Source organism: Drosophila serrata, unplaced genomic scaffold (assembly GCF_035046125.1).
Source record: "Drosophila serrata isolate PLE 108 unplaced genomic scaffold, ASM3504612v1 contig_26, whole genome shotgun sequence".
Classification (NCBI taxonomy): domain Eukaryota; kingdom Metazoa; phylum Arthropoda; class Insecta; order Diptera; family Drosophilidae; genus Drosophila; species Drosophila serrata.
This window is the reverse complement of record NW_028256924.1, coordinates 464,406-492,312: the sequence shown is the minus strand read 5'-3', so window position 1 is coordinate 492,312 and position 27,907 is coordinate 464,406. Positions and strand designations below refer to the sequence as shown.

At 40.1% G+C, this 27,907-nt stretch overlaps 2 protein-coding genes across 5 annotated transcripts in view; both read left to right on the top strand.

Moving 5' to 3' along the window:
• The first annotated feature begins 813 nt into the window (after window positions 1-813).
• Window positions 814-27,907, top strand: part of LOC110179264 (uncharacterized) — a 67,473-nt gene continuing 40,379 nt past the window's right edge. Inside the window, exons 1-3 of one of the 3 annotated variants that reach the window (XM_086831774.1) lie at window positions 814-1,111; window positions 2,628-2,964; window positions 26,191-26,444. In XM_086831774.1, coding sequence (XP_086687900.1) covers window positions 2,874-2,964; window positions 26,191-26,444 — 345 coding nt within the window. In that variant the 5' untranslated portion in view covers window positions 814-1,111; window positions 2,628-2,873. Of the gene's footprint in view, window positions 1,365-2,627; window positions 2,965-7,935; window positions 8,066-26,190; window positions 26,445-27,907 lie in introns of those variants that run through there. The other 2 variants (XM_086831776.1, XM_086831778.1) reach the window with 2 other exon arrangements.
• On the top strand, window positions 3,048-26,258 carry LOC110190876 (chromo domain-containing protein rhino-like). 2 transcript variants are annotated; one of them, XM_086831789.1, is made up of 3 exons: window positions 3,048-7,556; window positions 7,610-8,065; window positions 26,191-26,258. In XM_086831789.1, the coding sequence occupies exons 1-2, from the start codon at window positions 6,702-6,704 to the stop codon at window positions 8,039-8,041; spliced, it is 1,287 nt and encodes a 428-aa protein (XP_086687915.1). In that variant the 5' UTR covers window positions 3,048-6,701; the 3' UTR covers window positions 8,042-8,065; window positions 26,191-26,258. The 2 variants fall into 2 exon arrangements, with proteins under 2 accessions (XP_086687915.1, XP_020817192.2); XM_020961533.2 differs by lacking the exon at window positions 26,191-26,258 and adding an exon at window positions 11,442-24,811.

Sequence of the window (27,907 nt, the reverse complement as noted above, 5' to 3'; positions counted from 1 at the left end):
GTAATATACATGTCAAGTGAAAGGTAAAATGTAGGTAATCTTGGGAGTATTCCGCCTGGGGTCGCCACTGTATTTATTTTTACTACAATAATATGTAAGACTTAAAGACTAAATTTGATCATTAGACCTACAACCCTTTTTTATACCTTTTTGGGATATTAAAATTTTAGTCAGAAGCTTAAAACGCTGTGAAGGAGTCGTTTCCGACCCTATAAACCATATATATTCTTGATCAGCATCAACAGGCGAATCTTTCTGGGCATGAAGGAAAAAAATAAATTTTTTTCCACTTATTTTCAAATTTCTATAAGGGGTTACATCGTTGAAATTGGCAAAAATTTTAATTTTTTTTTACATTTTAAATAAAGTATGCAGATTTATTAGCCTAATAAAAACAAGCATATGACAGCTTTCCGAATTAAAATTAATGCTTTTTTTGGCTAAGTTATGATCAATTTAAAATTGAGGCATCTGATCAATTTTAAAAGTTCGGCTTGCAGAGATAAGGTTCTTTTTGGTTTATTCTAAATTTATGTATTCACCTGTTGATATATTTAATTATATTCTTGAAGAGTTAAATAAGTTGTAAAATAAGTTTACAAAGAAGTGAAACCAAAATATGAACCATTTCTTGATCAGCACTATTTGACTAAGCGATCTAAACAACTTTAAATTCTTGTACATTTTATAGCTACGGCTTTTAGGGTAGCATTATTTGTTCTTAATTAATAATATGTAAATTATTTAAATTTTATATAGACGGAACCACTGATTCCACCAGCTCACATCTATTGCTCACTTCTTGGCCGTAATGCAGAAGACAACAGCTGCCACGCGCTCACGCTTACCTGCGACTGTCTCTCGCTCTCTGCCGGAGCGGCTCTCGTCGGCACTTGTCTTGGCCAAAACGTGTTTTGGCCACAAGCTCGCTCGGGGCTTGGAAGTTCAGCTCGGTGCCATTCTTCAGTTCGTTTCGAATCGCGTCTAAGTTCGGTTGCTGCCGCCGGTCGCCGGATCTGAGTTTCTGCTTCTGTTGTCTCCGCTGGCCAAGTGAATGTCACTCGATTGCAGTCAAAACAATCCAATATCGTCCATTTCCAGTGGGTGAAGTGTAAGTGCGATCGCAGCTCTCGTTCGCTCTCTCCCCCGCTGATCGAGCGGAGCAAGTGCGTCCGCAGATTGGAGATTTGCTGCCAAGCGGGTTTGGTTTTCAATTTCGGTCTTCGCGATTTCAGTTTGTCTTTTTTTACGTATGCAAAGCGCGTACTTTTGCATTACCGTTGTCGCGTCGCGTCATAAAAAAGTGACCACGCCCCCTCTAAAAAGAAACACACAAACGCCTCCCGCGATCTCCTAATCAATCGGTGATTACCTGTGGAAAATTTCACTTTGCGACGCAAGCTAGTTTTTGCATACACACGGGAAAAAATCCAATACTTAATGTGCCAAAAAAAATATATAAAAATATGAAATATTAACTATTATCAAGAGAAATCTTAGTGTCTTTAAAAAACTGGAAAAATACCTTGCTAAAAACTAAAAACTAATCGAACCAAAGTCTTTAAACTTTGTGAAATCGAAAAATACCTTATTCTGTGTTCAATTCAACCTACTGGTCTTGCACTTGTTTTCCTAATAACCCTGACTATATAGCCATCCATTTACCACTATATATATAGCATTGAGATTCTTGAGTGTGGAATTAACATAAAGTTTTACCCCCCGGCTGGCCTCCAATTAGAAACTGCCATAAATGCATAAGAATTGTGCATTTGAAGTCCATTCATAAGACTTAATTAAGAATTATTAATTTTTTTAATTGCCAGCACGCAAGCCAAGGTCATTGGCTGTTAGATAAAATGCGATATTTTTCCAGAAGTTTTCCCTCTCTTGCAAATAAATAGAAATTACAGACACAAACTAATGAAAGACGTAAAAAAATCACATAAATAATTGCAAGAAACAAAAAAGAGAGATATAAAAAACCAAAAGACAAACAGAAAAAGCAAACCTCCAGCCAAGATATAATATATATGCTTTCGTGTTTATATAGCAAAGACAGAGATTCAAGGTGAATGTTGCCATTATTTTTTTGACAGAGAGCTCGAGAGCAACAAGTGAAAATTTATTGAGAGGTTGTTCGCGTGCTGGACAAGTGAAATAAGAGAAGGAGATGCCAGAAATCAACGCCAATAAAATACCATTAAGTAAAACATTAATTTAAAAAGCAAAATAAATAAACAGGGTCTAATTTGGTTAATGAGAAATAACAATACTAAATAACACAGTCTAGACTACTCAAGAGGGGGGGAGTCCCTGATTACTTATGAATTTGTAGTTTTACCTGAATTTTTGAATGCAACTTTTAATGAGAGAGATATTTCCGAGGCATGAGATAATTTTTCAGTTCTTTAGATCTTTGAAACCCAGAGAACTTAGCCTACTCACACACAATTCTAGTTAGCCATCATACGCACCGTTGGCGTTTTAGCCTTGAACTTTTCCATTAAGGCACACATCGTCGCAGAAAAGGCAACAAAGAGAAAGAAATCCACATTATTATTAATTGTATTTTAACGGTAACCTAAAGCAAGCTGTTTGGCCAAAATGTTTTGAATAACTTCCAGAAAGAAACCCGTCCGACAGCAATTTCTTGCTCTTGACTTGAAATTCGCCAGCGAAGCCATCAATAAAATATATAAAAATAAAAAACCACAACAAAATGCAAATACTGGACAACAAATAATTTAACGTTAATTTACAAAACGCTCCAGGTAAAAACAAAAACAACCAAAATTAATAAGAAACCAGTCGTCAAAAAAAAAAACGAAAATTGCAAATTACAAAATAAGGCTTTTCGGTTAATAACGAAAATGTCTGGCAGAGTGAAGCTGCCTTTGGGCAGCCGCAGCTTCTTTTTCTTCGTCACCAGCTGCTGCCTCATCTTCATCGCCAGCGCACAAGGTGAGTGAGTTTTACATATGGTCTTTATTTCGTATCTCTCTTTTATTTTACGATGTTTATGCACCGCAAGACAAAAAGCTTAATTTAAGTCATATTCTGCGGGCCCAGATTTTCGGATTCCGACCGTCAGAAAACCCCCAAAAAGATCTCTGTCTGAATCACTTCGCGCTAATTTATCTCTCTTTAAGCCGTGGGATCGCTGTCGGTGTCGGTGTCTCTTACAAGCCGGAACTCTCTGAAGGTCTTCGGAGTCTCGGTAGTCTCTGAATCAAAAGAACGACGACAGTAAATGCGTGTTCAAAATTAAAATCTCCAAATTAAAATTTGTCACAATCAACGAAACGGATGCTCAGTAATAATAAAGCCCGAAGAAAAATAAAAACGCGTTGAAAACTTCCGGACAGAAAAAGCCAACTAACTGTCAACCAATTTGCAGTTCAACCAATACAGGTAACTCTTTCGGCTTGATCCAAGTGTCAGTCACAAATTTGGTTGCACCTGCAGTTGATTTTAATGCCCTCGGGGGGCACTCGGCTTTTTGAGTGGCAAATGTTGACGGTTTTGGCCATTTTTGGTAACCTTTTAATGGCTGCACGGGGAGAAAATACGTCAAATTTAAGATAACCTGTTTTTTGAGGCTCAAATTCCATACTGCTATAATTTTATTTTATTTTCCTCTGATTTATCACAATATAAACATTTTAATAGCTTTTGTCATATCGGAATCATGTTTTTCTCATAAAAATATTATCTTTAAAACTTGATTTTATATTTTCCTCTGGTTATATCCGGTTTCGAATCAATGCATATTTGTTTTGTGTGTTCTTTTGCATTGAAATGACTTTATATTTTGTGTTAAAATGTCAGCAAGTGTCAATAAAGAATTTTTTAGCTGGAATTCTCGGTTAAATATTGGGTTAACTGTTGGAAAGTTTGAAGAGAATCGATTGTTAAAGGGTTCTTGGCACAGATTTGTGTGGGGAACCCGGTTTACAAGAGTTCTTAACACAGATTTTTGTAAGGAACTCATATGGAGAGATTTCCTCTCCAGAAAACAAGTGCTTTTAAGGTTCAAATCCGTGTCATTGAACTGATGATGAGTGTCACGTAAACTTGACATAATATTTACACAATTACAACGTATCTCCGAATTAATCAGCAGACAGTGAATATATCCAACAAAAGGCTGATATAAAAACAAAGTAAACAAAACAAATTAAAACTAAATCTGTTGCATAAGCCATCAATAGACAGACACACAACCTTTCTACTGTCCAGTGGATGCGCAGCTCGAGACCAAATATTTGTGGGGACCTTATAAAAAGCGCGAGCGAGGAGAGACAAAGCAGCGTTAATAAAATTAACTTGCTAATGAAGCGATGATCACACCGCAGCATTTCTATGGGCTACGGACACCCATATATACATATTGACTTAAATCATTTCGGAGCAGCCAAAGAAACAGAAATCAAGAAAAACAACTTATAAAAACACAAGCTGGGCAGCATTTTATGTATGCAGAAACATTTTTGTCGCGCGTGTTTCGGCCAAAAAGCAGCAAAAGCAAACAGGCAGAATGGGAAAACAAGTTTCCAGAGTCTCTTGGCGGTCCACTATGCAAATGAAACACTAAATACTGAAGCTATACACATGTCTCTCTGATATTTTGTAATATCCCGCGATGAAAACGAAAGTGGAGTGACTTTGAAAAGCGCTCGTCGAACGAAAGCCCCAAAGCCCATAAGACCCTTCCAGCAGCTGGCTGCCCTTGTTGTCGTCGGGTTTCACTTTTTTATTTTTTATTCCGTCATGTAGCGAGCTGTTAACTCTATCGAATTAAAATAAATTCGCCGCCACACTGCCTCCTCGTTGTGCAGAAAGAAAGTGAAAGAAATGTAAGAGTGCGAGTGCGAGTACGCGCATGTGCACATGGCAGCAGAGTTGCGGCACAAGTTTTGAGCTCGAAATCATAACACGGTAATGACAACAGGTTGGCTGACTTTTACAGTACTGCTTCTATAACTTGAACTTGCTTGCCTACATTTTTAAGAACCTGAAAGTGCAGTCATTGGCCTTGTATACCTCAAGAAAACCTAAAATATGTGTATTCTAGGTTTATTAAGTCGTTAGTTTAAAATGCTAGTTTTTTGGGTAAAGCAAAGTTTTTCAAATATCATAACTAAGCCGAAAATGCATTGATTTCAATTCGGAAAGCATTTCTATGCTTGTTTTTATTAGGTTAACAAATCTGCATACTGAGTTTAAAAAAATTCAATTTTTTGGTAAAATTTGGACAATTTTAACGATGTTATCCCTTATAAAATTTTGAAAAATTTTAAAATTTTTTTTTTTTTCCAGACATAGCTAGATCGACTCGGCTTTTGATGCTAATCAATAATATATATGATTTATAGGGTCGGAAATGATTCCTTCACTGCGTTTTAAACTACTGACTGAAATTACAAGACCCTATAAGTGTATAAACTTAAATTTTTAATATATTCCCGCTTATAAAGTTACGACTGTAACTCGAATCTGATTTTGAGTCTCTGGTCCGAAACTCCTTACTTTTCTTCGAATTGTCACACAGCCTTAACTCTTGCCGACTGGCCGAACGTGACGCATTTCTTTGGGTTTCTTTCAATGAATAAATCCAAGTCTTTTGGCCAGAGATGCAGACTCTGTGGAAATAATTGCCAGCTAGGCTTACATACTCATGCAAATTGGCATTTCTGTGGCGCCGTAATGATGGGAAAGATGCCAATGACATTGTTGTTTGTCCATCCAAAGCGCTACACAGGAGGCATTGCTGCAGTGAAAAGCGAATTTACATGCGACTTTTGTGCGATTTTTGTGGCCTGAAAAGAAAAGCGCAGATTTTGCCAATGGCCAATTAAAATACATATTCGCATTTCCACAGCTCCGACAGCCGAAACCATTATTTCCGCTCAGGTTAACTGCACTCGACTCAAAAACCAGTTTTTATTTTGTCAAAACAAAAAACAGGTGCAACAGCCCCTCGTGGCCAGCAGCGGCTTTTTATATAATGGTCAGCTTTAAAAAGGAGCAATTTCCCAAATAGTTAATAGGCATTGCTAACATACTTTGGCCAGTCCAGGTCCAAAAAGTTGTTGGTTTTGCGACAATTCAGTTGAGATCAAGTTCCTTGAATGTCTGCAAAGCGGCTAGAGCGGGTTCAATTTCATTATATCCTTTAAAGGGGGCTATTTACACTTGGATATACTTTTTTTAGGATTCTAATATCGCTTAACTGCCTACTTTTAAATTACCTATTTTAAAATGTAATTTAAATAAAACGGGATGCCGATTCTTTATGGGCTGCATTTTGTATTTCTTCTTTGATAATTTATCGAAAGTTTGATTGCCCGCCAAAATCGATAACAAATGAGGAAATCTTAGCAGACGACGACACCTTTCCAAAACGCCTTATGTAAAGTTTGCAACAACAATAAGTTTTAAATTTATAACGTTACAAATTATCTTTTCCTTTTTACATTATAACAATTCATCACAAAATAATGTTGAAGGAGCCCGTTTATTAAGCTTTTCCTCTTGACACAGCTGATCACGACCAGCAAATGTGTCACGCGATCTCCAGATACATTTCTAACGGATCTCATTTTCGCGTAAGTTGGCAGCGCTGATCAAGCCGACCGCCATTACAGTTTTACTTCTTGTGCAACATTGAGTGAAAAATTTAATTGTAAGCCGAAATAATGTCCAGCGGGGGTATTTCAAAGAAAGCCGCTGTCTCTGTAGGCCCGGGTGGCCAACCAAAGTCAAAGAAGTCCACAGCAAGTGGCGGGGCGATCGCCAGGAAGCCGACATCAAATGCCACGCCTTCTATGAACCCAATGGCGCAGCCGGAGTTTCTTGTAGAAAAGATCACAGGAAAACGTTACTTGAACGGGCGTCCCCAGGTGCAGATCAAGTGGAAGGGCTATCCACCAGAGGAGAACACCTGGGAGCCCATAGAGAATATAGGCAACTGCATGGTGCTGCTCGGCGACTTCGAGGAGGAGCTTTTCAGGAGCAGGCAGCGTAAGAAGCTCCAAAAAAGGCTCAAAAAGAACAAGACGAGCAGCAGCGGTAGCAAGACGAGTGACGGAGAGCTGCCCGGTACTACGCAGGCCACAACGACTGGAAATCATTCAGATGATGTCGATGCTCGCAAGGAACGCCAAGTGGAAATTGGCAAAGCAATGGGACCCAAGGCAAATTTAACAAATAGTGCCATAGGGAGCACACCAATGCCCAATACTAATTACAAAAAGAAATTCTTGCTATTGCGCGACTCCAGTGACGATGAGGCTACATTACAGCCATTACAACCAAAGTCTTCAACTCCAGATGCGTCGCCGTCATCCAACATCACTATTGATACAGAAATCATTCTAAGCGGATCCTCAGAACTCTCCGACTCGCAGTCCCTCAGCGAGTTGCCCATGTCAAAGGCCGTCAAGGGGCCGACGGCACTGAATTCACAAAAGCAGGTTCGCAAGGATGCAGCTTCGATAAAAACCAAGAAGTTTAAATGTAATGAGGATTCCATCGAAAAGACCATGATGAGCGTAAGAAAATAAAATACTTTTGCATTAATTAAAACTAAGAAAATTTAAAACAGATTCACAGCCAACCAATGGTTACGTCCGTTAGCCCGCAGACGAGCAGTCCTCAATGTTCCAAGCAGCTCGTAGAGAAGTCCCAAACTGATCAAACTCCAATAAGCTCAAAGAAGAACCTGAAGGTAAAGGATGACTCGGAGACGCCTTTTATGCCACTAAATACGCGTCACAACAAACCTTATTCGAATGCGGATGAATCTGATTGGAAAATGCCACTGCGGAAGACTCCTTTTGGCCTGGCTCGCGGTCTGGAGCTGGACAAAATAGTGCACAACTTTAAGGTGGCCGATAAACTCTTTCTGTTTGTCAACTGGAAGGGCCTTTCAGCGACCGATGTGGTGGCCTTGGATGAATTGAAGTTGGCATATCCTGCCGAAGTAATACAGTACTTCGAAAACATGAAGCGGACCAGCGATGATCCCTCGACCTAAACATGTCTCCAGTACACACACCTGGTGAGTTGGCTGTCGGCCCTGTGCCCATAACCTTAAACGTAAGCTTCCGCTCCGCGCCAGATTCAGCTTCAGCTTCAGCTAGGTTTCTTCTTCATAACTTTACAGTTCGACGCTCGCAATATTTGAGCCATGAGCCATGAAAACTTCACGTTGCCTTCGGGTCAAGATAAATGCCATCGAAAAGCGAAAAACAGAAACGAAAACGAAGCATCATCCGGTGGTTGGGAGAAGCAACAAGCTTTGGTTTTGTTTCCCTGTACGTGCACCTGCCAGTGGTATCTGCACTTTTCCGCCATCTCTTCTCGGTGGTAAATCATTCGATAATTTCGATGTTAGGCATATGACAAATTGCTTGCCTGTACTTATCTTGGCTGCACTTGGAACAGGGTTCTTAGGTAGATTTATGACTGTGCCATACAAGATTTATGAGAAATTCTTGCAATGGGGATATTTGGAGGGTAATGGGATGACTTTATAAGACTTAAATTGGCGCTCGTCTATCCGATCTTACTTATTCCCCAATTCCCTTATTCTGTAGATTTCTTGCTCGCGATCTCAGCCAGCTCAGAAATTATGTGGCTCCAGACTCTCGGTGTCTTGCCGTTTCCATTTGGCTTATCTGTCGCATCTGTTGACAGCCACAGCTCTGCTTTGAACTCGGCGACAGACCAAGCTATAGACCAGGCCAAAAACTCCCTCGCAAATGTTGTGGGCGTTTTTGAGAGGCTCCATGGTTCATTCAACTGCCGCGAAGACTGACGCAGAATAAAGTCAGCTAGTGTTGTTCCCAAATTGTGATTCTCTACAGATGCAAGGCGCTGTCTTTATGGCTTAACCTTCAGTCAGAAAAGCAAGTACTTGAGGTGACACGCACACCCCGCAGAGGCGAACACGAACACACCTTTATTGTGGGGCACACGCTGGACTAGCCAGCTAATGTGTCCATTTAGCAGGGGGCTTGCGCAACTCCAATGTCATTTGTAAGCTCTTTTAATGCCCGATGATTGCACTTCTTAGCAATTTGCACAGCAGATCATAAGTATGTTCCATGGATTTATGGCCCACTGCTGGATTTGCACTCAAATCCGTGTGCATAAAAATCATATCTTGTTTTACGGCTACTTAAATTAGTTGTTTAGGTGCCTGTAAATTGTTTTATTGTCGCTTACACAGCTAATTTAATTTTTTTATTTAAATGAATTTAAGGCGTTTTAAAATGTCCATTGTGAAGGTCGGACCGAGACTTGGAGCAGCCATTAAATGGCGGTAAATCTCTCTCTATCTCTCGGGGGGAAACTTAAACAAAATGACCTACTTTGGATTAAATAGTGATCATTATACAGAGGCTTTGACTGTATTTAGTTAATATTTAAGAGCTCTACCTAAATCAGCTAAATGAAAAGAGATTTTCTTTAGATTTTAATTCCCCCACATTATTAAATATGTTTCTATTGGCAGGCGAGGCGTGTTTGCAAACTGCTGTTTGCTGTTTACTCCCTTACTCTATTATTATTTTTCATTATTGCTGTGCAATTTACTCATGTTTTTACCTTCCTGATATTTCTAGGCTGCCTTCGATGTTCGACGTTCATTGATTTATGTGTGTGGCGGCTGTCTGTCCATGGCATTTGCTATGATTTCTTGAACATGTTTTTCCCTGGCTTTCGAGGAGTGGCAGTTGGCTGAAAGAAAAGGGAAATTCCAGCCGCCACAACTTTAATAATCGTTTAATTAGTTGCCTTCATTAATTGCCTTGCCCCTAAAAGTATTCAAATTGCCTATCATATGTCAAATCCATCCGCTGCTATTTAAATTTCCATCACTCTCGCTCCAGACACCGAATTTACATATGTATTTCCTGATTATGCAATTTGATTGTAAACCGAATTTGCATTTAATTTTCGGCTGCAGCAACAACACCAAAATATGTGATAATTTTCTCGCTCGTTTGACCATTTTTGGCCCGAGATGTAATTACGCCCAAGGCAGCAGCAGCAGCAGCAACAGTACCACCAAGCGGCAACCAACATCCACACAGGCGGCAACCTCATTTATGACGCTTTGCATATGGAAAACAACAAATCAGAAAGAAACTGTAATGTGTGTGTGTGTGCTGCTTGTTGTTGTTGTAATGCAATTTGTTTAACGCTTCGTTTATTACCAAAAACAGGCAACAAGAAAACGCATTTCTTGGTGTTTCTGCGGCCAGCAGCAACATTTTCGGGTCGCGTAGGTTGTGAGGGGCAGCACAGCAATAGATACAGATACAAGCCAGTAGATACAATATTTTAATATACATCGTGTAGAGCTTTAGCTTTCTTTGCTTTTGCATTTTCCCTGCAATTTTCCTAGGCTCCTCTCGCTTGTTTATTTTTCTTTTTAGCTGCCCAAAGTGTGGGTGTGTGTTTTCCACCATTTGTGCTGGCTTATTTATGATTTTGTTTGACAGTTTAATATAGTATCTGTTGGTTCGTTGGCACGAGTCACAGTTTGCTGGCATCTCTCTTGTGTGCTGCTGGGTGCCTCTGGGTTAGGGGTTATTGGAACAGCAATTATATGTAGTTAAGGTGGCCCCTTGTGGCTGCAATTGCTGTAACAACAGCTGCCGGAGATGCGGTTAGATTGCCCAACGTTTGGCTAAGCCCAGTGTGGCGCTATATTGGCTTCCAAATGGCTGATAGGCTCCTCTATTACAAGATGCTGATTGATTGTTGATGGTTATTTATCATGTGGTTCAGACAAATCGTAATGGGTTGATATAAAACTTGTAAGCTGGCTGTTTAATTACCTAATTCATTGATAATCAGCAAGGGTACTGATACCACAAGCGTAAATATTAGGTATTGTTCTCAACGAGGCTTAAGATTAAGATTTGCTGATTAGTTTGAGCACGTTCTTGCATGTAAACAGTGTATTTTCTACTTTCTAATTGGTTCAAGTAGCTAACTTTTATATTAATCTTGTCTTTCATACTCTTTTTTTCACTTTCTATATGCTAACACCTTCCATAGCCGCCTTAAGGCCACGTGTGACCTGAAAACTAGTTCAGTTTTTCACACAAAAGTGCATCCATACCCAAGCTTCAACGACCTTGCTTTGTTTTCCCTAAAGCTTTTATCTTCGTTTCGCTTTTATTTCAACCACGCCCCAAAGAACCTGCCCCAGCGAGCGGTCAGTCTTCCCTTGATGTTAATGTTAATTTCACGCCCGTTAAGATAATTAAATTTGCCTTTGTTTTGTTTATATTCTTTTATGTGTGCCTCTGTCTGCTCTTATTTTGCGTTTGTAGTGCAACAACATTTAAATTTGTTTATGTATCCACATAAAAGAGTGTGTTTTTCAAATCGTTTTTTCCCCTTTGTTTGCTTCTTTTCAGGTATGTACTAGCATGTTTGGCCAAAATCCGAAATTCTCATCATTTATCATAAAAAAAGACGAATAACGAACATGAAAACAACAAGACAAACTGCGGGCAACGGGAACCACTCACAAAGCGACTCGAAGTTCAGGGTCAACGTATTTTTATTGAGATCTTTAACTCAAAATGAAAGAATTAACTACTTTTTGTTTGCTTATATCTTTATCCTTATCTTGAATGGTTTGCGTTGTTTAAAAAGTTACAGATTTTTTCAAAAAATAGTTTGCAGATTAACATGCATTGGATGCAAATGTCAGCGTTATTTTATTGAGATCATAAACTCAAGTTAAAAGAATTAACTACTTTTTGTGTGCTAATATAACGTCCTTATCTTGAATGTTTTGCGTTATTTGAAAAGTTACATTAATTATGAAAATATAGTTCGCAGAAGAACTTGAATTAGAAGCAAATTTCTATGTTTTGTATACGGGCAGTGGCCTGTACGTGTCAAGAAGAGTCAAAGGAAACTCGATATCAATTTAAAAATAAAATGTCAATCAAAACCTTAAGAATTTATCAGCATAAAAACATTTGATACTTTGGACCAAGGGAACTCAAGCCCGAAGGTCGAACCAATTTCTTGTTAAATGAAAAAAACTATAAATATAAAATCAATACATCATTCTAGACCCCGCCAAAGTGAACTTCCATTGAATTTGTTGAATTACTTGCTTAAATGTCAGTGGGTTGTAAACCAAAATCGAACCTGGTCTCGGTCGCTCGGTCGGTAGCCTCAACTCGCAAAGTTGTTGACATTTTTGTTTGACTTTTTGAAATTATTTCCAGCATCGCCGCCCCACAAAATTCACTGCAATTACCTTGCATTGGTATTTCCTTTGTTGCTCTTTCGGGGTGTGTTCTGAGCGAACCAGGGAGAGACCCGTACTCCATTGATAAAAATGAGCTTTATATGTTAATTTTGGCAAAGTTTCAACTGCATTCTTTAAATTGAGGTTGTCTTGCTTGAAAAGTGGGTGGAATTGTGGGTATTTCAAAGGTTTAATTCATTTGTAATGTAAGGAATTTATTAGGGAGGTGGGTTTTTAAGGAGTTTGCATTGAAAACGTATTTTGTTGAAGGTATATTCTGAAGACACTGTAAAAGTAAGCCTAGGTGTTTCAAAGATTTCGATTTTGTATACCCTTGTCAATCAGAAGCTTGTAACGATGTGAAGGAATCATTTCCGACCCTATAAATCGTATATATTCTTGATCAGCATCAACAGCCGAGTCGATCTAGCCATCTCTGGAGGAAAATAAAATTTTTCGAATTTTTAAAATTTTTATATCATTAAAATTGTCAAAAATTTTAATTTTTTAAAATTTCAAATTTTAAATGCAGTTTTATTAGCCTAATAAAAACTAGCATAGGAATGATTTCCGATTTGAAATTAATGAATTTTGTGGCATAGTTATGAGTATTTGAAAGTTTCATTTTTCGAACAAATGGTCATATAAAAATATAGACAGTTTACAGTTGAATACCGTTGGATTTTTTAAAATATTTTGTAAATTTCTGGACAACCAAAGAACTAAAAACCACTTCCTGGGTTTATTTCCCCATTTCCCCCATTACTTTCTTACCTATTTCTAGTTTCCTTCTGCCCGAGTATGTAACACTCTGCAATTTCTCATTAATCAACGACTCGTCTTACTCTTCTTCGTTTGCTTTGTGGGCTGCCTTTTGGCGTTTTCATATTGACTAGCTACACCTACGACTTCCGCAAGTTAAACAAAATGCGTTTACCTATTTCTAACATATACAAATACATATGTTTATATAAGTATTTGCTTTGCCTGACGATGCTTGAGCCATGAGTCAGGCCAAGTCAAAGCAAAGTAAGGCAAGACAGCCAGTCCCGCCCATCGAAGTGCATTGAACGCATTTACTACTTCTCGCTGGCTGCCCCGCACTCGATTTTCCATGCACATTTTCGCTTTTCTTTTTAATTGGGATTTCTGGTGTCTGTTTTCAGCTCGCTCTCTGGCTCAAGCTCTGACTCTGGCTCTGGCTCTGGCTTTTCCTCGACGCGGCACTCCGTTTTCCCTGCTTTTGCATTCGCTCCGTTTCGTTTCACTTTCGCGTCACCGACAACTAAGTTAACTTAACTTGTTGCAACTGTGCCAGTCGAGTCTCGCTCGGTTTTTATGGCTTCCAGCCTGGCCGGAGCAGGCCAAGTGGTGGTCACTTTGGTGGCGAACGGGCAGTCGAGCAGAACTGGCCAGGCGGAGGGCTTTTTGACAATTCGACGGCAGCCAGCCGGTAGGTCGCATAAATCACAAACAATAGGCGACCGACACTCGAATTAATATTTCTTTTCGTATTTTGGCGAAAAGAAAGCGTTGACACTAAACGGAAGTGTTCGCCAAAGGGGCGAAAGTCTTGGCAAATTGAGTGATTAGCACAAGGCACAAAGCCCAGAGCCAAAGGGGGAAGCAAAGCAAAGAGTTCAAAGAGTGGCTCTGGGTTTGTTATGCAACCCAAAGGGTGATCGAACAGGGCGATCAATAACACAGTCAGGCAGTTGAATGTATGCATATATCGGATTTCCCACCAACTGCATCGCACACACATGCCGCTCAATTAACCGCAGACTAATAACCAATCAATGGCGCCTCTGACCCCGCATAATAACCCAGTGATTCACGCCACCCAGTGACCCACACAGCCCGACCCAGTTGACTCAGCCAGACAGGGTAGACACCCGCGTACCAGGCTCTGTCTTAGGACTCCCGCTGGGAAGCTGGTTATGCTGATATTTATGTATCGTACATTTGTGCCGTATGTTTGGCTAATGGTTGCCAGAGTCAGTGACATAACAACGCGCCAATATTTGGAGTCGCAGGCCAGGTGTCTGGTCTTGTCCATTCTTTGAATTGAACTTTGAACGAGTGAGCTTGCCCTGCCCTACCCTGCCCTGCCCTGCTCTGGTCTGAGCAAAGCCAATGGAGTGTGGATAAATGGCTTAAATCCTTGACCCATTTGGTGCGTTCTCTCTTGGCCATCGAGCCAGTCTTTTGGCATTTCCGCTCTGTGTGTTGCAAAGTGCAAAATGAAACTCAACTCGACTCCGGCCTGGGCTCAATTTGCAGTCATTAAAAACCTTTTCGAGCCGAAAATTACATACCTTAAATGGCGGTGGAGAAAGAGAAATAATATTTTGTAGGCGAGATATTCAAGGTGTATTTGTTGCGGTTTTTGTTGTTTCTTTTTTAATTTTTTGCCATGATTACGTTTCTTAGCTATTTTTGTCATTTTTCCGCTGTTAAACGAGCTCCGGCAAAGGGGTTATTTAATGGGGTTAAGCTGCCCATTAACCCATTTTGGTTAGGGGGGAAATGTGATTGTTTGTTGAAGGAAGGAAATCAAAATAAAGAGATTATGTAATGTTATGGGGGGTGGATTTATGGGAGTTTATTAATTGAATGTTTATTAGGTAAACTAATAAATATATATTCAGAAAAGGAAATATTTTTCTAGGGAAATCAAGGATTATTATGTCCATTACTTAAATTCATCAGTTAAATAAAAAACAATAACATGTTCCATCTGTCGGTTTGCCTTATCTCCTCGTCGCTATGCCTGCTTTGCGCGGATATGCGGCAAGGAAAACAAGTTTGTGTCTTAAGTCTTTCGTTTCCTTTGTGGCCTTTTGTAACAGAAAATTATGGTCCAGCTACTGGCAGCCTCCTCTTGAATAGCGGGGCACGACGAAACCAGTAATAAAGGTATGCAGTTATCCTTGAGATTACGGTTCATCAGGCAGGGCTCCTCTATAGACCACTCTCCCAGATATACATTATATATGTGTCGGAGGAGCTGCAGTCCCCACTGAGTGCTCAATGGAGGCGGCCTTTTAAGCAGGAAATGATGCCCAAAAGCAGCACCAACAAAGCTGCCAATTTGGCTGCAACAACAAACAAACAAATGAAACGAAATGAAATGAAGCGACATACGAAGAAGCGGCCGCTTAACGAGCGGCAGGCATAAAATATGCCCTTTGTGCCGCAGACATTGGCTGATCGCCTGATTGCGGATTTGCAGTCCGGCCTGCATTTTTAATAAAAATGTCAAGCCATTGGAGCTCCGAGTTGGTGTGTAAGCAACAATGAATTGGCAATTTGCAAAGAAGCTGCTCCTTCGCTCAGTATTTCGGATATCGGCGCGTTGGCGTTGCCTGGCACTCTTGAAGTGCCACTCAACTTAGGGATATAACTGGATAACCCTTGATTGACGGTGGCTGGTCACCTGACGGACCCATCTCAAGTGTTATTTGCTTTAATAACACTCGAGAACTGCAGGTCCCAACGATGGTTCATTGAACTCTGGCCAATTTCCTAACCGTACTCAGCTCCCATCACTTGGGCACCCACTGAGCTTTGACTGGGATTTACTTCTGTGGCTTCCCTGATAGCTGGACACGCCCGATTTGAAGTGGCACCCGCACCCGGTGCTATGTAGCACCGCTAGACCCTTAACAAAATGTAGAAGAGAATATGCAAATGCGGAGGCAGAACAAAAGCCAAGCTATAAGCTAGGGAGGAATCGCAGAAACCTTGTTGTTCACACAATAAATCACGACAACCAGAACAGCTTTGGCTATAGCTCTGGCTATATAGCCACACAACAATAGACAGCCTGGCCGGCAAAACTAAGCCAAGATTGTTTTGCTGTTGACCATTTTGTCGTTGAAGCGTGCGGCAAAAAGCTGTGTTGTGTCTGTCTTTTGTTTGGCCATTCTTTATTATTATTCGCCACAGTCCAAAGGAAAACAAAACAAACACTGAAAACCAGCAAAGAGCTGAGCAAAATTATGCGGAAAATTACAATGCATAGAAATTTGTGCCGTTTGAGAGACAGATCTAATCGTGAATTATGTATTTCTGGGTGTAGGCTAAGGTTACACAATAAACTTTAGATGGGAGACATTTTGAGAGTCAGAGGAAAGGTATCAAAATTAAATAGATTTGTGATGTAGGGTTATTTTAAGTTGTAGATTGTAAAATATAATATACTATATTCTCTAGCTAACTCTTTTCCGTATTGACAGCTTTTACATGATTTAATTTCCTGAATTGTTTTACCAGAACTTGTGATTGATACTCCACTTTCGACCACTCCTACTTCTACTTAAGAATAATACGCAACCAATCCCTTTTTACAAACAACTACTATAAATTCCTTCAGCCTTTCGCATTTTAATGGCAACAACTCTGTTAGTATTTCGAAGTTATAAAGGCATTGCGCCACTTGGTGGCAGACACAGAGATGCGAATGGAGTGAGACCAGACCCCAGATTCAGATAGGGAGCTAGGAAAAACAGTTCTATTACTTAATATGCAACACTAATGCGAACAATGGCAGCACGACATCGTGGCACAGGAAAACCCGAACGAAGCTCCAAAAACCACCAGAAACCCACAAAAACCAGGGGCCCAACAGACACACGATCCTCCGGTTACCCAGTCTCGACGGTCTCCAGACATTCAATCAACACCAGCACCACGACTTGGCTTAAAAAAGAGCTCAGAGCCGACTTAGAAAGGCAGCTCGCATTGGGAACTGTATATAGAAAAAATAACTGGGAAAATATATTCATGTGGAAGGAGGCGAACCCAAGGCGGTCAAGAGTTTTTCACACCTAAGTTCAACTTTGCCACACATTCTACGTGCTACAGTTTTCGGAGCTTGCCCCATTGATATAGAACCACTTACCACTCACCGGCGCTTTTTTCTTCGGCTACGTGCCTGGGTTTTGGTATTTGGGATCTGTCTCGAGAACTAACTTAAAATCTATGGTAGATCGGAGATCAAGATTGAGAGCTGACAATGGCAAGGAATTTAGCTTCGTTGCTGGAATGATAATTCGAGTGTCTTTCTGGAATTGGAGCAGACCTGAAGCTAATACCAGAGATTTTGAACCGAGTCGGTCGGTGGAGTCTTTGTAGAATTCTTAAAAAAAAAAACAACACAGAAATGGAGATACAAGTTAGATTAAAGGCTTCTGTGAAGTAGAGTTATTCGTAGCCCAAAGCAATCAAGTTATTAAACAATGCTTTATGGCGAGCGAGATAAGAATGTACCTTCTACTTCCAAAAAGTTAAACAACTTTTGCAATGTATTTAAAGAAAGAGAATCACTGCAATATAACAGGGCAGAGTGTGCAATGCAGAAACATGTTGACCAATAAATAGAAGTCTTTAAAGTTGCTTAGGTTTAGTTTGCAAGGAATCTTTTCTTATTAAATAACACCCATGTTTATCATCCAATTGTATTTCCATTTTAGAAAAACATATACATATGATAATAATTTATATCTATATAAGCACCGTATATAAAAACTCCTTCATTCTTTTTCGGAATAGTTAAAACACTGCTCTAATTTTCTTCCCACCAAAAAATAACATTCAAGCAAATCGAATGCTTTCCTTAGTTATTTTTCCCCTCTTAACTGATTTCTCAGGGACAGTTCTAGTTGCTGTTCACTTTTCTGTTTGATTTGTTCTCTTATTAAATGCGATTTATGACTCTGAGCCAAGTCAAGTCAAGCAAATGGAGTCTCGAAGCCAAGCCCAGTTCAAAAGCGGACCGAGGAAGTCGGACCACTTTGGCACCCAGCTCACAATCTTTATTTTGTTTGAATCCACGACCACTGCCACGAGTATTTGCAATCGCAAAATGAAAAAAAAAACTCGTTTGCATTTGCGCTCGTAATTTAGTTTTAATATTTGCAATATAATTTTTGTTTCTGGTTTCTGGTGCTTTTATTAGAGCACGCTTTGCAAATTACATAAAGCCACCAAAGAGCAGCTTGCAAAGAGAGGCACAAAAATAAAAATGTTAACTGCAAAAACAACATGGGAAAAATGAACGTAAACAAAGTGCAGTCGCACCTCTAAAAAAGATGAAAAAAAACGTAAGGTACGAAAACATGGCACGAGCAAAAGCCTGACGAAGCCAAAAAAAAAGAAAGAAAAATTAGAGGGAAAACAGAGGAGCTACGAAAAATCAACATTCGAGTGTGAAGCACAAATCAAACATCAAATAATTGATAGAATATCGACGACGGCAACGGCGGGCGGCCTTTCACCCAAGAAACTTGGACTCCACATCACCCCACACTCCAACTTTGAACCCAGCACGAGCTCCGAAAAAAGAAACCCAAACCGAAACCGAAACCGAAGGGCCCAAACTCTGGATTGGAGCTGGAATTGGTAGTCTGAAGTTTTGCCTTAAAGCCAAGTCGTGCTTTTTGTGAGCGGAATTCACAAAAAGGGGGCCCAAAAGGGGAAAGGGAACAGCCGAGTGCCTGCCACCCGCACACGGGCTAGTTTGGTTAGAGCTTAGAGCTGGAATTGAACCAGTTTTTGGCGGGAGTGGTGACCGGGCCAAAACCGGCTAAAGAATTTTCCATACCAAGAAGTTTTTCATGTTCGTTTGCCATTTCCAACGGGCCGCGAACTCGGCCATTTATATTGCCATTGTCCTTTTATGTGAAAAATCTGTGGAAATCGAACTGGCTTGCAAATTAGTGGGGAAAAATAATGGAAATTGAAATTGAAAATAATATATATTTAAAAGAGCCTTTATTATTTATCCATAATATTTGTAATATGATATTTTAATTCAATTCTAAAGAAAATATTGCTCCTTAAAGTTTTCCCTTTCACGCTTACCTCGAGTCATCAAAGATCTCAGATTGTACCAAATCACTCAATCATCTTTCCCGTCCCCGAAATCAATTTATTAAAAATATAAGCGACCTACCCTTTGGGCTTGAATACAAAAGCCAAAAAAGAAAAGATGTAAATTGCCGATGATTATTTAATTTAAGAAATAAAGGCAGGGGCCCCAAAATCAAGCGAAGCCAATGAGAAATTGCCTCCAATCGATGCTCGAAGGGAGATGGAAATTTCACTTTCGTTTCGCGGGGCCCAACCTCGGCGGCCTTTCATTCATTTCACCGCCCCGAAAACTGACCTCAGCCGAGGCATTACGTAAAGGTTTTGGCCCGAATCTGCTTTTGTTTTTGTTTCTTTTTGGGCAGACACGCCCAGTAGTTGGCGCTGCCGGCGCATCTTAGGGTTTTTAAACCTAAATGCTTTACAAATTTATGCGGTTTCCACTGAAAAATGCTTTCAATTTCGGGTATTTTGATGAGGCGCACATTTCCCACGGGGAAGGTGACTCTTAATTTATATAACCACGAATATGATCCAAGACACCTGCTAGCCAGCTAGAGCTAGCTCTTCAGTCTGTGTTACAGTCACCCAGTTTAGCCAAGTTTAGTTTTTCTCTAAGCGGCAACCTGTTCGCCCATTGACCAAAATCTGCGTCTAATTACTCTACAAAGTTGCACTGTTTATGCAAATGCCACAAACTAGCTGCAAACTGAATGTAAAAGCAAGAAATACTGTGATTTGCTAGTTTTTAAACCAGTTTAGATCGCCTTTCCGTTCGTTTTCTGGTTTTCATAATTGATTTATGTATATTTCCGACTCCACATAATAACAATATCCGCGTGTTGTTTATGCGAGAGAGCGAAAATTCCAATCAATCACCCGGCCAAGGACATGGGCATTATTAGAATGCGACTGTCCCTCGGCCAACACCCGCACCAAGACCCAAAGAACAGAACGAGCCACATTCTAATCCCGGCCAGAAACCTGTTTATGAATCGCCGCAGCCACTTGGCAATTATTTCTGCCTTAATTGTATTTAATTTGCCTGCACACTCCGGCGGCGGCAGAGAGTGGGTGAAGGCAATTACAAAGCGACACTCTTTGAGGGTGTGGAGCTGTACCCCGATATCTAAAGACCACATTCCCCCAGTTGACATATCGTGGAGCCACTTCCTCCATTAGTTATTAGACTTTGTTCAATTAAAGGGTTCTGTCATGTTAGTCGCCATGATTAACGACAACTGGTAAGAGGGTCTATGCTTGGGGAATGTGCATTGATTTCTTTGGGCAAAGGTCACAAATGCAGAGGGAAAAATTCTGATTATAGGTGGTAAAAATATTCCAGGAAGAAGAAATATTTATATTTATTATAACTTACTGGGATTGGTTTAGATACTGAGTAGGAAATGGAGACTATTTTCTGAAGGCCTTCATATTATTATTATCTGCTTCCTATAAATATTAAAAATATTATGAGCAACCTTTAAACAAAAAGCAACTTCCTCTCTTGACCATTGTTTATTATTACTTACTCGCTATAGATTTTGGCAACAACTCCCTGTTTACTTAGCCACATTTGTTTGTAAGCCACTTATCGGACCACAAACATCTGAGTGGGGCTGCCTCGGCAAATATTTCCCCCTATTTCCGACAATGAGTAGTAGATGTGAAATTTGTTTATTTGCTGACAATCTGTTTGGAGCTGCGCATTCTGCCATTTGCTGGTAGTTGCTACTTGCTGCCTGCTACTTGCCACACATTTTGGCCAGCTAGCCAGCTCCAGTGCTCAGTGTGTTTGGCCAACAATAAAAGCCAACCAGCTGGAGAGCTTGAGCTGAGCTGAGCTGAGCTGAGCCTTGCAACAGTTTTCTTTGTTTTGATTTTGGTTTTTGCAGTTGTTATTTTGCTTTCGTTTTCGCTGCTCGGCGGTGCTCGCTTTCGGTTTGCTTTGTGTAACAAGTTTGCATATGTAATTAACCGACTGCCTCCGCGAGTGGGGAGTGGAGTATTAGTAAATATAATTAAAAACTAAATCGGAATGCGGTGTTAAGCAAACCGGCTGATGTAAGCCGCAGTAGCTGACCAAATTCTATGGTATTAGGAAAGTCAAACAAAAGACTTAGGCGACAAACTCGCTACGAAGTCACTTTCATCAAACCGATGACAAATCTGACCTTGGACCTTGCCGCCGCCTCTGGGCATTATTTTCTAATTAGCGAGAACGCCACTGTCCACTCTTCTCGACAGAATTCTCAAGTTTATTTGTCTTTGATATTATCGCCACCGGCGTCGGAAGCTTATTGTTCTCTTTTGCCACAGTCTCCACTCTCAGTTCAGTTCTGTGGGTTTCTTTTTTTTACGATTATTATTTTGTTATCTTTTGCAACGACGGTTCTGATCAGTTCGCCAAGTCCATTAAAAGTGAGTAAATGAAATGAAATTTTGTCAAAAGAACACAAAAAAAAGTCATAATGGAAGTAATAATATCGGGTTTACTGAACTGGGTGTGGGGTTTATGATGTCAGAGAGATCTAGGAAGTGGGTTGTTGTGCTTGGTTAAGCACCCCACAATTTATGGGTCTATACCTTTGGGCCTAGATCTAACAATTGTTAGGTGGGAGTGTCTTTATTTCGGACTTTTATTACCCTTTGATGGGGGAGATATAACAAAAATGTGCGGTTTTATTGAGTTATTTATTGAGATATTCCCACAGTATAGTTAAGATGCTAATGGGCTTCACTTTGTTTTAAAGTATTTAAATGTAGATTACAAGAACCCTGGGATAGAAGAGCCTTAGCAAGACTATTCTTTCCAAACTTTGTTGCTAAACTTTTATTCAGTTGAGTTATTGATTAAGATTCTTAGTAGGGAAAGCAAGCTATCTTTGGTAATACGAAGATTGAAAATTTATCATAACTCAGCCAAAAATGCATTAAATTCAAATCGGAAAGCAGTCCCATGTTAGTTTTTATCAGGTTAACAAATCTGCATACTCAATTTAAAATGTTAAAAATTCACGTTTTTGGCAATTTTAATGATGTGACCCCTTATAAAATTGAGCAATTTTGAACAAAAATTTGAAATTTTATATTTCCACCGGACTTAACTAGATCGATTGCCCTGTCAATTCTGATCAAGAATATATGCGATTTATAGGGTCGGAAATGACTCCTTCACCGACTAAAAAATTAAAATACGCAAAGATTCAAAATAACTGCGAGAACTCTTCTTCGAAAACTCTTCAGAAAACAGTGCCTTCAAAAACTCTGTTGCAAGCAGTTCAACTTTCAAAATATTGCGATGCATTCAAAACTGCAGGCAAAAGCGACGACCTTCAATCAAAAAACAAAAATAAAAACGAAGAAGCAACAACAATAGCGAATGCCTCGCATCGCAGAGAGCGGCGGCCAGCCAAGAAACTTGATTAAAGTTAAGAAAAACGTAAAGTTCAACTTGTTTCTGCTGCTGTCATTTGTTGCTGTGTTTTTCGCTGCTATTTTTTGTCCCCTTCGCCTTTGTTGCACTTCTGGTGAAGCATTTGCGCCACGGCTTGACATTTCGCACAAACAAAAACTGCAACAAGAAGGAAAAAATCCCAAACAATTGAAGAAGATTTCATGCTTTTATTTTCGCAATTTGTTGCACCAGCCCAGCCCAGTGCCAGTGAAGAGGACAGACTCTATTGTCACTGGCATAATTAGCCCTCGAAACACCCCGATATGCGCATCTATATAGCCGAGAGATGTGCGAAACCAGCAGCTATATATAAATGCCGTGCAAATTTAAATTCTTAAATGCAAAACTGTAAATGTCAAGCCATGGAGATGCTTGATTAGGCACACACACCGTGTTCGTGAGATTTGATTAAATTCTTCAATTTGGGGTTTTTAAATTGGATATACAGACTTACGATTGTTATAAAAATTAAAGAAACTGACACAAAAAAACGCAGTAACCATTTTCACGTGCGTTGCAAAATGCATGTAATTTGTTGCAAGTTAGAAATTTCAGTGACTATGTTTTTGTAACATCAAAAGACTTGTTAGAATTTCTTTAAAAATATCAAATAAGTAACAAACCATGGAATTTATACAATATTTTTTAAAAACGAATTGAGCCAGAACCCAAGACTTAACCACTGTGCTGTGGGAATAGCACTTGACGTGACCAGTCCCCCGTATTGGTGGTCGGGGATGCCGATTAGCGATCGCCGATCGCCGCTTTGCCTGAAAATGGTATTGCATTGAACCGCTTAACCCACACAACGCCCCATTGTTTTCGGCCATTTTCCTGTTTTTGTACGTCTTAGCCAAATGCCAAATTCAGACGACAGTTTGAGAGCCACCTTTGGGCCGAGTTAGAACGACCGGACACAGGCGGCGGCTAAGTTGAAACGGACTTGAATCGTTGCCGGCCATTGTCCATGCATGCCTTGCACAATGGGCTTTCGATTGGATAGGATTGTCAAATCCAGTGAGACCAAAAAAATCTGCTCCTGAAACTTGAAATATATCTGGGAATAATAATAGATATAAAATATAAAAGGAACTCGGCTAGTGAATCTGAATCTGACAACGAGTTGGTTTCGCAAATCCTCCGTCCTCAAATGCTGCTCGCAAGATGAAGGAGGTGGTTATAAAGAAACCTAGGAGGACAATGCTTAAATATCTAAATTAGGAAAGTGAATTAAGTAAGTTACTTACTTGTTAATAATACAATGCAGCTTTTTAATCTAGACTCTTTTTCGATTTCGGGTCAGGGGAATATGGATACGTTTCTGTCTGCACCCATACTCCTCTAACAATAATAAATTCTGACCACATCTCTCGGATCCCCTCGGAGCAAACTTACAATAAATTCCAATTTGCGATCGATAGGCATATTTATTTATGCGACAAGAGCCCGAAGGTTGCCGGCGTCTAGTAAACTACTGGCCACAAATAGGCAAATGTGTCACGAAATCAATGAATCGGCAGCGATGATGGTTTCCCGATTTTTGGGTCAAGTGCACGCGGCATGCTAATGAGAAAAGTTTTGGGTAAAAAAATATAGTAAAAATTAAGTGTATTCACCCCTATTAGAACTGCAATGCCCACTTAAATATGGAGCTATAGTGCAGCGTCAACGGCAATGGAGAGCGAACGATTTAATCTACCTTTTGCGGATTAGAGTAAGTATGCTTGGAATAGCATAAGCACCCTTGCCCAAGCGCAGAAGGAAAACGGAACTGTTGGTAAAAATCCCACACCTCGGGTGGGAGTCGAACTCGCGCGCGATTGTTTCCCACTAAGAACAGAACACGTTTGGGGCGGCATCTTAGCGCGGAGAACCACGAACGGCCTCAGCTCTCTGGTAGCATTTAACGGCGAACCACTTGGGCAAGCAGTGGTCAGCGAGGATGAAAGCAGTGTGCAAGCAGTGTAGGGTAGATGTATGAAATATGTAGAAAATCTTTTGTAGGGTGTAATGCATTTTTGGCTTAGTTATGGGTTTTTTAAGTTGTGATTTGTTTAAAATAATATGAGTAATAAATATATTACTATTGCATATTCGAAACCATTATCCTTTGGCTAACTGCACACATTTTGGCTTCACGAAGTTAGTTTCCTTTCTTGTTCAAGTATATACTAAACTATAAAACAAAATTATATTTTAAAATTAGCTCACAAAAAAAGATTGGTTATGCACTTAACTTTACTGCCATACAACGGAAGTGGGCGTATATAAGAAGCCTTAAATAAACACTGTCGACACTGCCTGCCACTGCCTTGGCATACAAAATATTTTGGGTTTATTCGATCTGACAGAAAGATCCCTCTTGGCCCATTAATCAAAACCCTAAACTAATCTCCAGTCAGTTTCGACAACTCGCGGCAAATGTGCGAGACGTGCGACGCCTCGTCGCGTTCTTAGATGCGATAATAAACGGCAATTATTTGCAGTTAAAAGCGATTCAGGTAAAAACAAGGTGTGAAGGCATAGAGTGCCGCACTCGGAGGCCCCATGTAGGCGTTGTCCCCACTCCAAAGCCTTCAGAGCTCGAGGCTCTTGCATAAATTCGTCGTCTGATAAAATGTTCAATGAAACACTGCCGCGGCTGCAATTTCGTTTAAAGAGAAAAAAACGGCGGCCATATGATATTTCAATTTTCAATTAGCGACTCCCAAAATCTGTCGACACACGGGAAAAACGAAAAAGTAATAAGAGTTTGCGTGGTTCAACTGCATTTTCTTGTTATTTTTCTTGTTTGCTCATTTTTTGAGGCAAGACATTGTGGGTCAAAGAGTCAGGATTGTGACGCATGCAACCATTGTAAATTTGGGTTCCCCACGAATTATAATAATAATAATAATAATATAATAAGATATCCTCTTGCAGTTGCTACACTTTTTCTATTTTCAATCAACTATAAAAAACTGCAAATTGGGCACAAATAAGCCGCCGTAAAGATGTTGCCATGTAAACATGAAAAATGGGAACAAGCCAGACTTAAAAACTTAACAATTTAATGGGTTATTATTAGCTTAACTACTTGGGATCGCATCTCCCTGGGATCTTCAAAATATATATTGTAATAGACTATGATTATGGGTTATTTATGGGGAATAGCTTAGGGGTCTCTGATCGGTTTTGAGTGGGGAAATACCTCACGACTTTTTTTTTTTTTTTGATAATTAACTAAAGGAAAACTTTAAGCATTTCATTATTCACTTTTCTGGCTTGACAAATGCGTGCCAAATATTTTTTCGACATGCTGTGACAAATTTGTGACCCAAAATGAGAAAAATGATATAATATATGAGATACCGACAACACAGCCGGAGTCTTTATTTATTTATATTTATTTATTACACTTTTCGCGCAATTAAGAGCAATGATTTTTAGGTTTTGGTGCCGCGCTGCCATGTGTTTCATGGTTAAATGTTGCCGGAGGCAGCGAAAGGTGTTGTACAAATTAATTGATTGTTGACACATTTTCGCCACTTTACTAATTACTTTTATTTATTTTTTCTGTGACCTTCAGATACTTCAAGCTATTACTTCCCCTCGCAAAACCGCTTTGTGCCATCATCTGGAACCTTTCCACGCCAACAGCCGCAGTCCCTGAATGGCTTCCGAGCCAGCTCTGGCGGATTCTCACCAGCTGCTCCTGGCTCCTACCAAGAACAGCTCCTCTTCATAGCCAATGAGAACGCCAAGCAATCGTCAGCGGTGCCAGCGGGCAGTTCCCCCTTCGGTGGCGGTACTCCATATGGCGGTGGCAATTCCCAGTTTGGGGTAAGTACATCGAAAATTCAAATTGAAATTCAATTATTTTCCAAAACATTACATTTCCTTATGCGGAGAGTTTTGATTCAGGCAATTAAGTGGAGTTTTTTCTCTGGGCCTGGTCTCTTTTTGCGGGCTCGAGGCTTGCCAGTCAATCAACGTCAAAAACGAAATCAAATCGAATGCAAAAAGCAGCAAAAGCAAAAAAGGATTTCCACATGCCACAAGTACACAAGAAAATTTGAAAAATTACAGGGGGGCGGAAATTTGTAAATTGCCTTTGGCTTTCGGTTGGTTACTACATATGGCGTGCCACGAAAAATGGGCAGGATGTAAATAGTTTTGATTGAATATCAATATTTTCGAAAGGTGCAAAAGAAGTTTGCATTTTTAAATATATAATGTTGGAAGATTGAACTAAATCAGAAAAGGAGCGCAATTCCTCATATTTATATTTAGATTGGAATGGGGATTATCTACTTTAGGAAGTCTATATCAATAATACTTCAATATCACCAACTTCACTTTCAGCCTTTCTCTTTCATCTCTCACATCTCACCTGACTTACCTGGCTCAAACATCTCTGTTACCTTTTACTACTTAATTTTTATTTCCCTGGCACGCGACTGCCAAAAACTGTTAGTTTTGCTTTTGAAAATGTCCGTAGGCTGCACGCTAACCAGTCACCAGAAAAACTAATAAAAACCCACCACATGTATGAGAGCTATAATCAAATTATAGATATAATATATATATTCCCCGATATGCGTGTAAGAAATGCCGGGAACTGCAAGTCTCTCTCTCGGACTTTCACTTGACCAAAAGACAGACAAAGCGAATCGTCAGAGGCTTCTGCATATCAACGAATATATGCGTGAGTACTCGTGACTGTTGATTCAAATTCAAAAAGAGCCAGAAAAGGGTGAGGGGAGGTGCCTCGCCAGCCTGTGTTTCTTAATTGAAAAAAGTGTAAATTCATATTGTTTATTGCCAGCCTGAAAGGCGATGAGCACGCACTTTGCAGGCAGCTCTGTGGCCCTAATTGAAATGCGCTTTGTGGCTCAGAGGAGGTTCCAAGAGCTGCACAGCCAGGGGTCTTTGCTGCAGTATAAGAGAGATTTGTGGCTCAAAGAAAAACTCAATTAACTTGGCTCAACTCCTGAAGTGATTTCTGCAATTGTACAGAACCCTTTCAGACAACTCCTCTTAGACTTAGATGATGAATGAAGACAGCTCCAGGCAGGATCAGTTCGGGATCAGAGCTACTGAAAAGATCCACCTGCCCTGCCCTGCCCACTCGTTACGAGACAGCTTATCATAAACCATAATGGAAAATTGTGATTTGTTTGAATGACGACTGATTGGCCAGTCCGAGTGTGTGTGCCGTGTGTTGGTCTAAGGGGAAAGTGCGTCGTAATGACATCGCATAAGTGGCACTGCAATAACTCCCCAGCTCAGCGGCTTTCCACAAA

Coding starts and splice junctions, on each gene's coding strand:
- LOC110190876 (XM_086831789.1), top strand. CDS start 6,702: ATGTCCAGCGGGGGTATTTCAAAGAAAGCCGCTGTCTCTGTAGGCCCG. Junction 7,557..7,609: donor TCGAAAAGACCATGATGAGC/GTAAGAAAATAA, acceptor AATTTAAAACAG/ATTCACAGCCAACCAATGGT.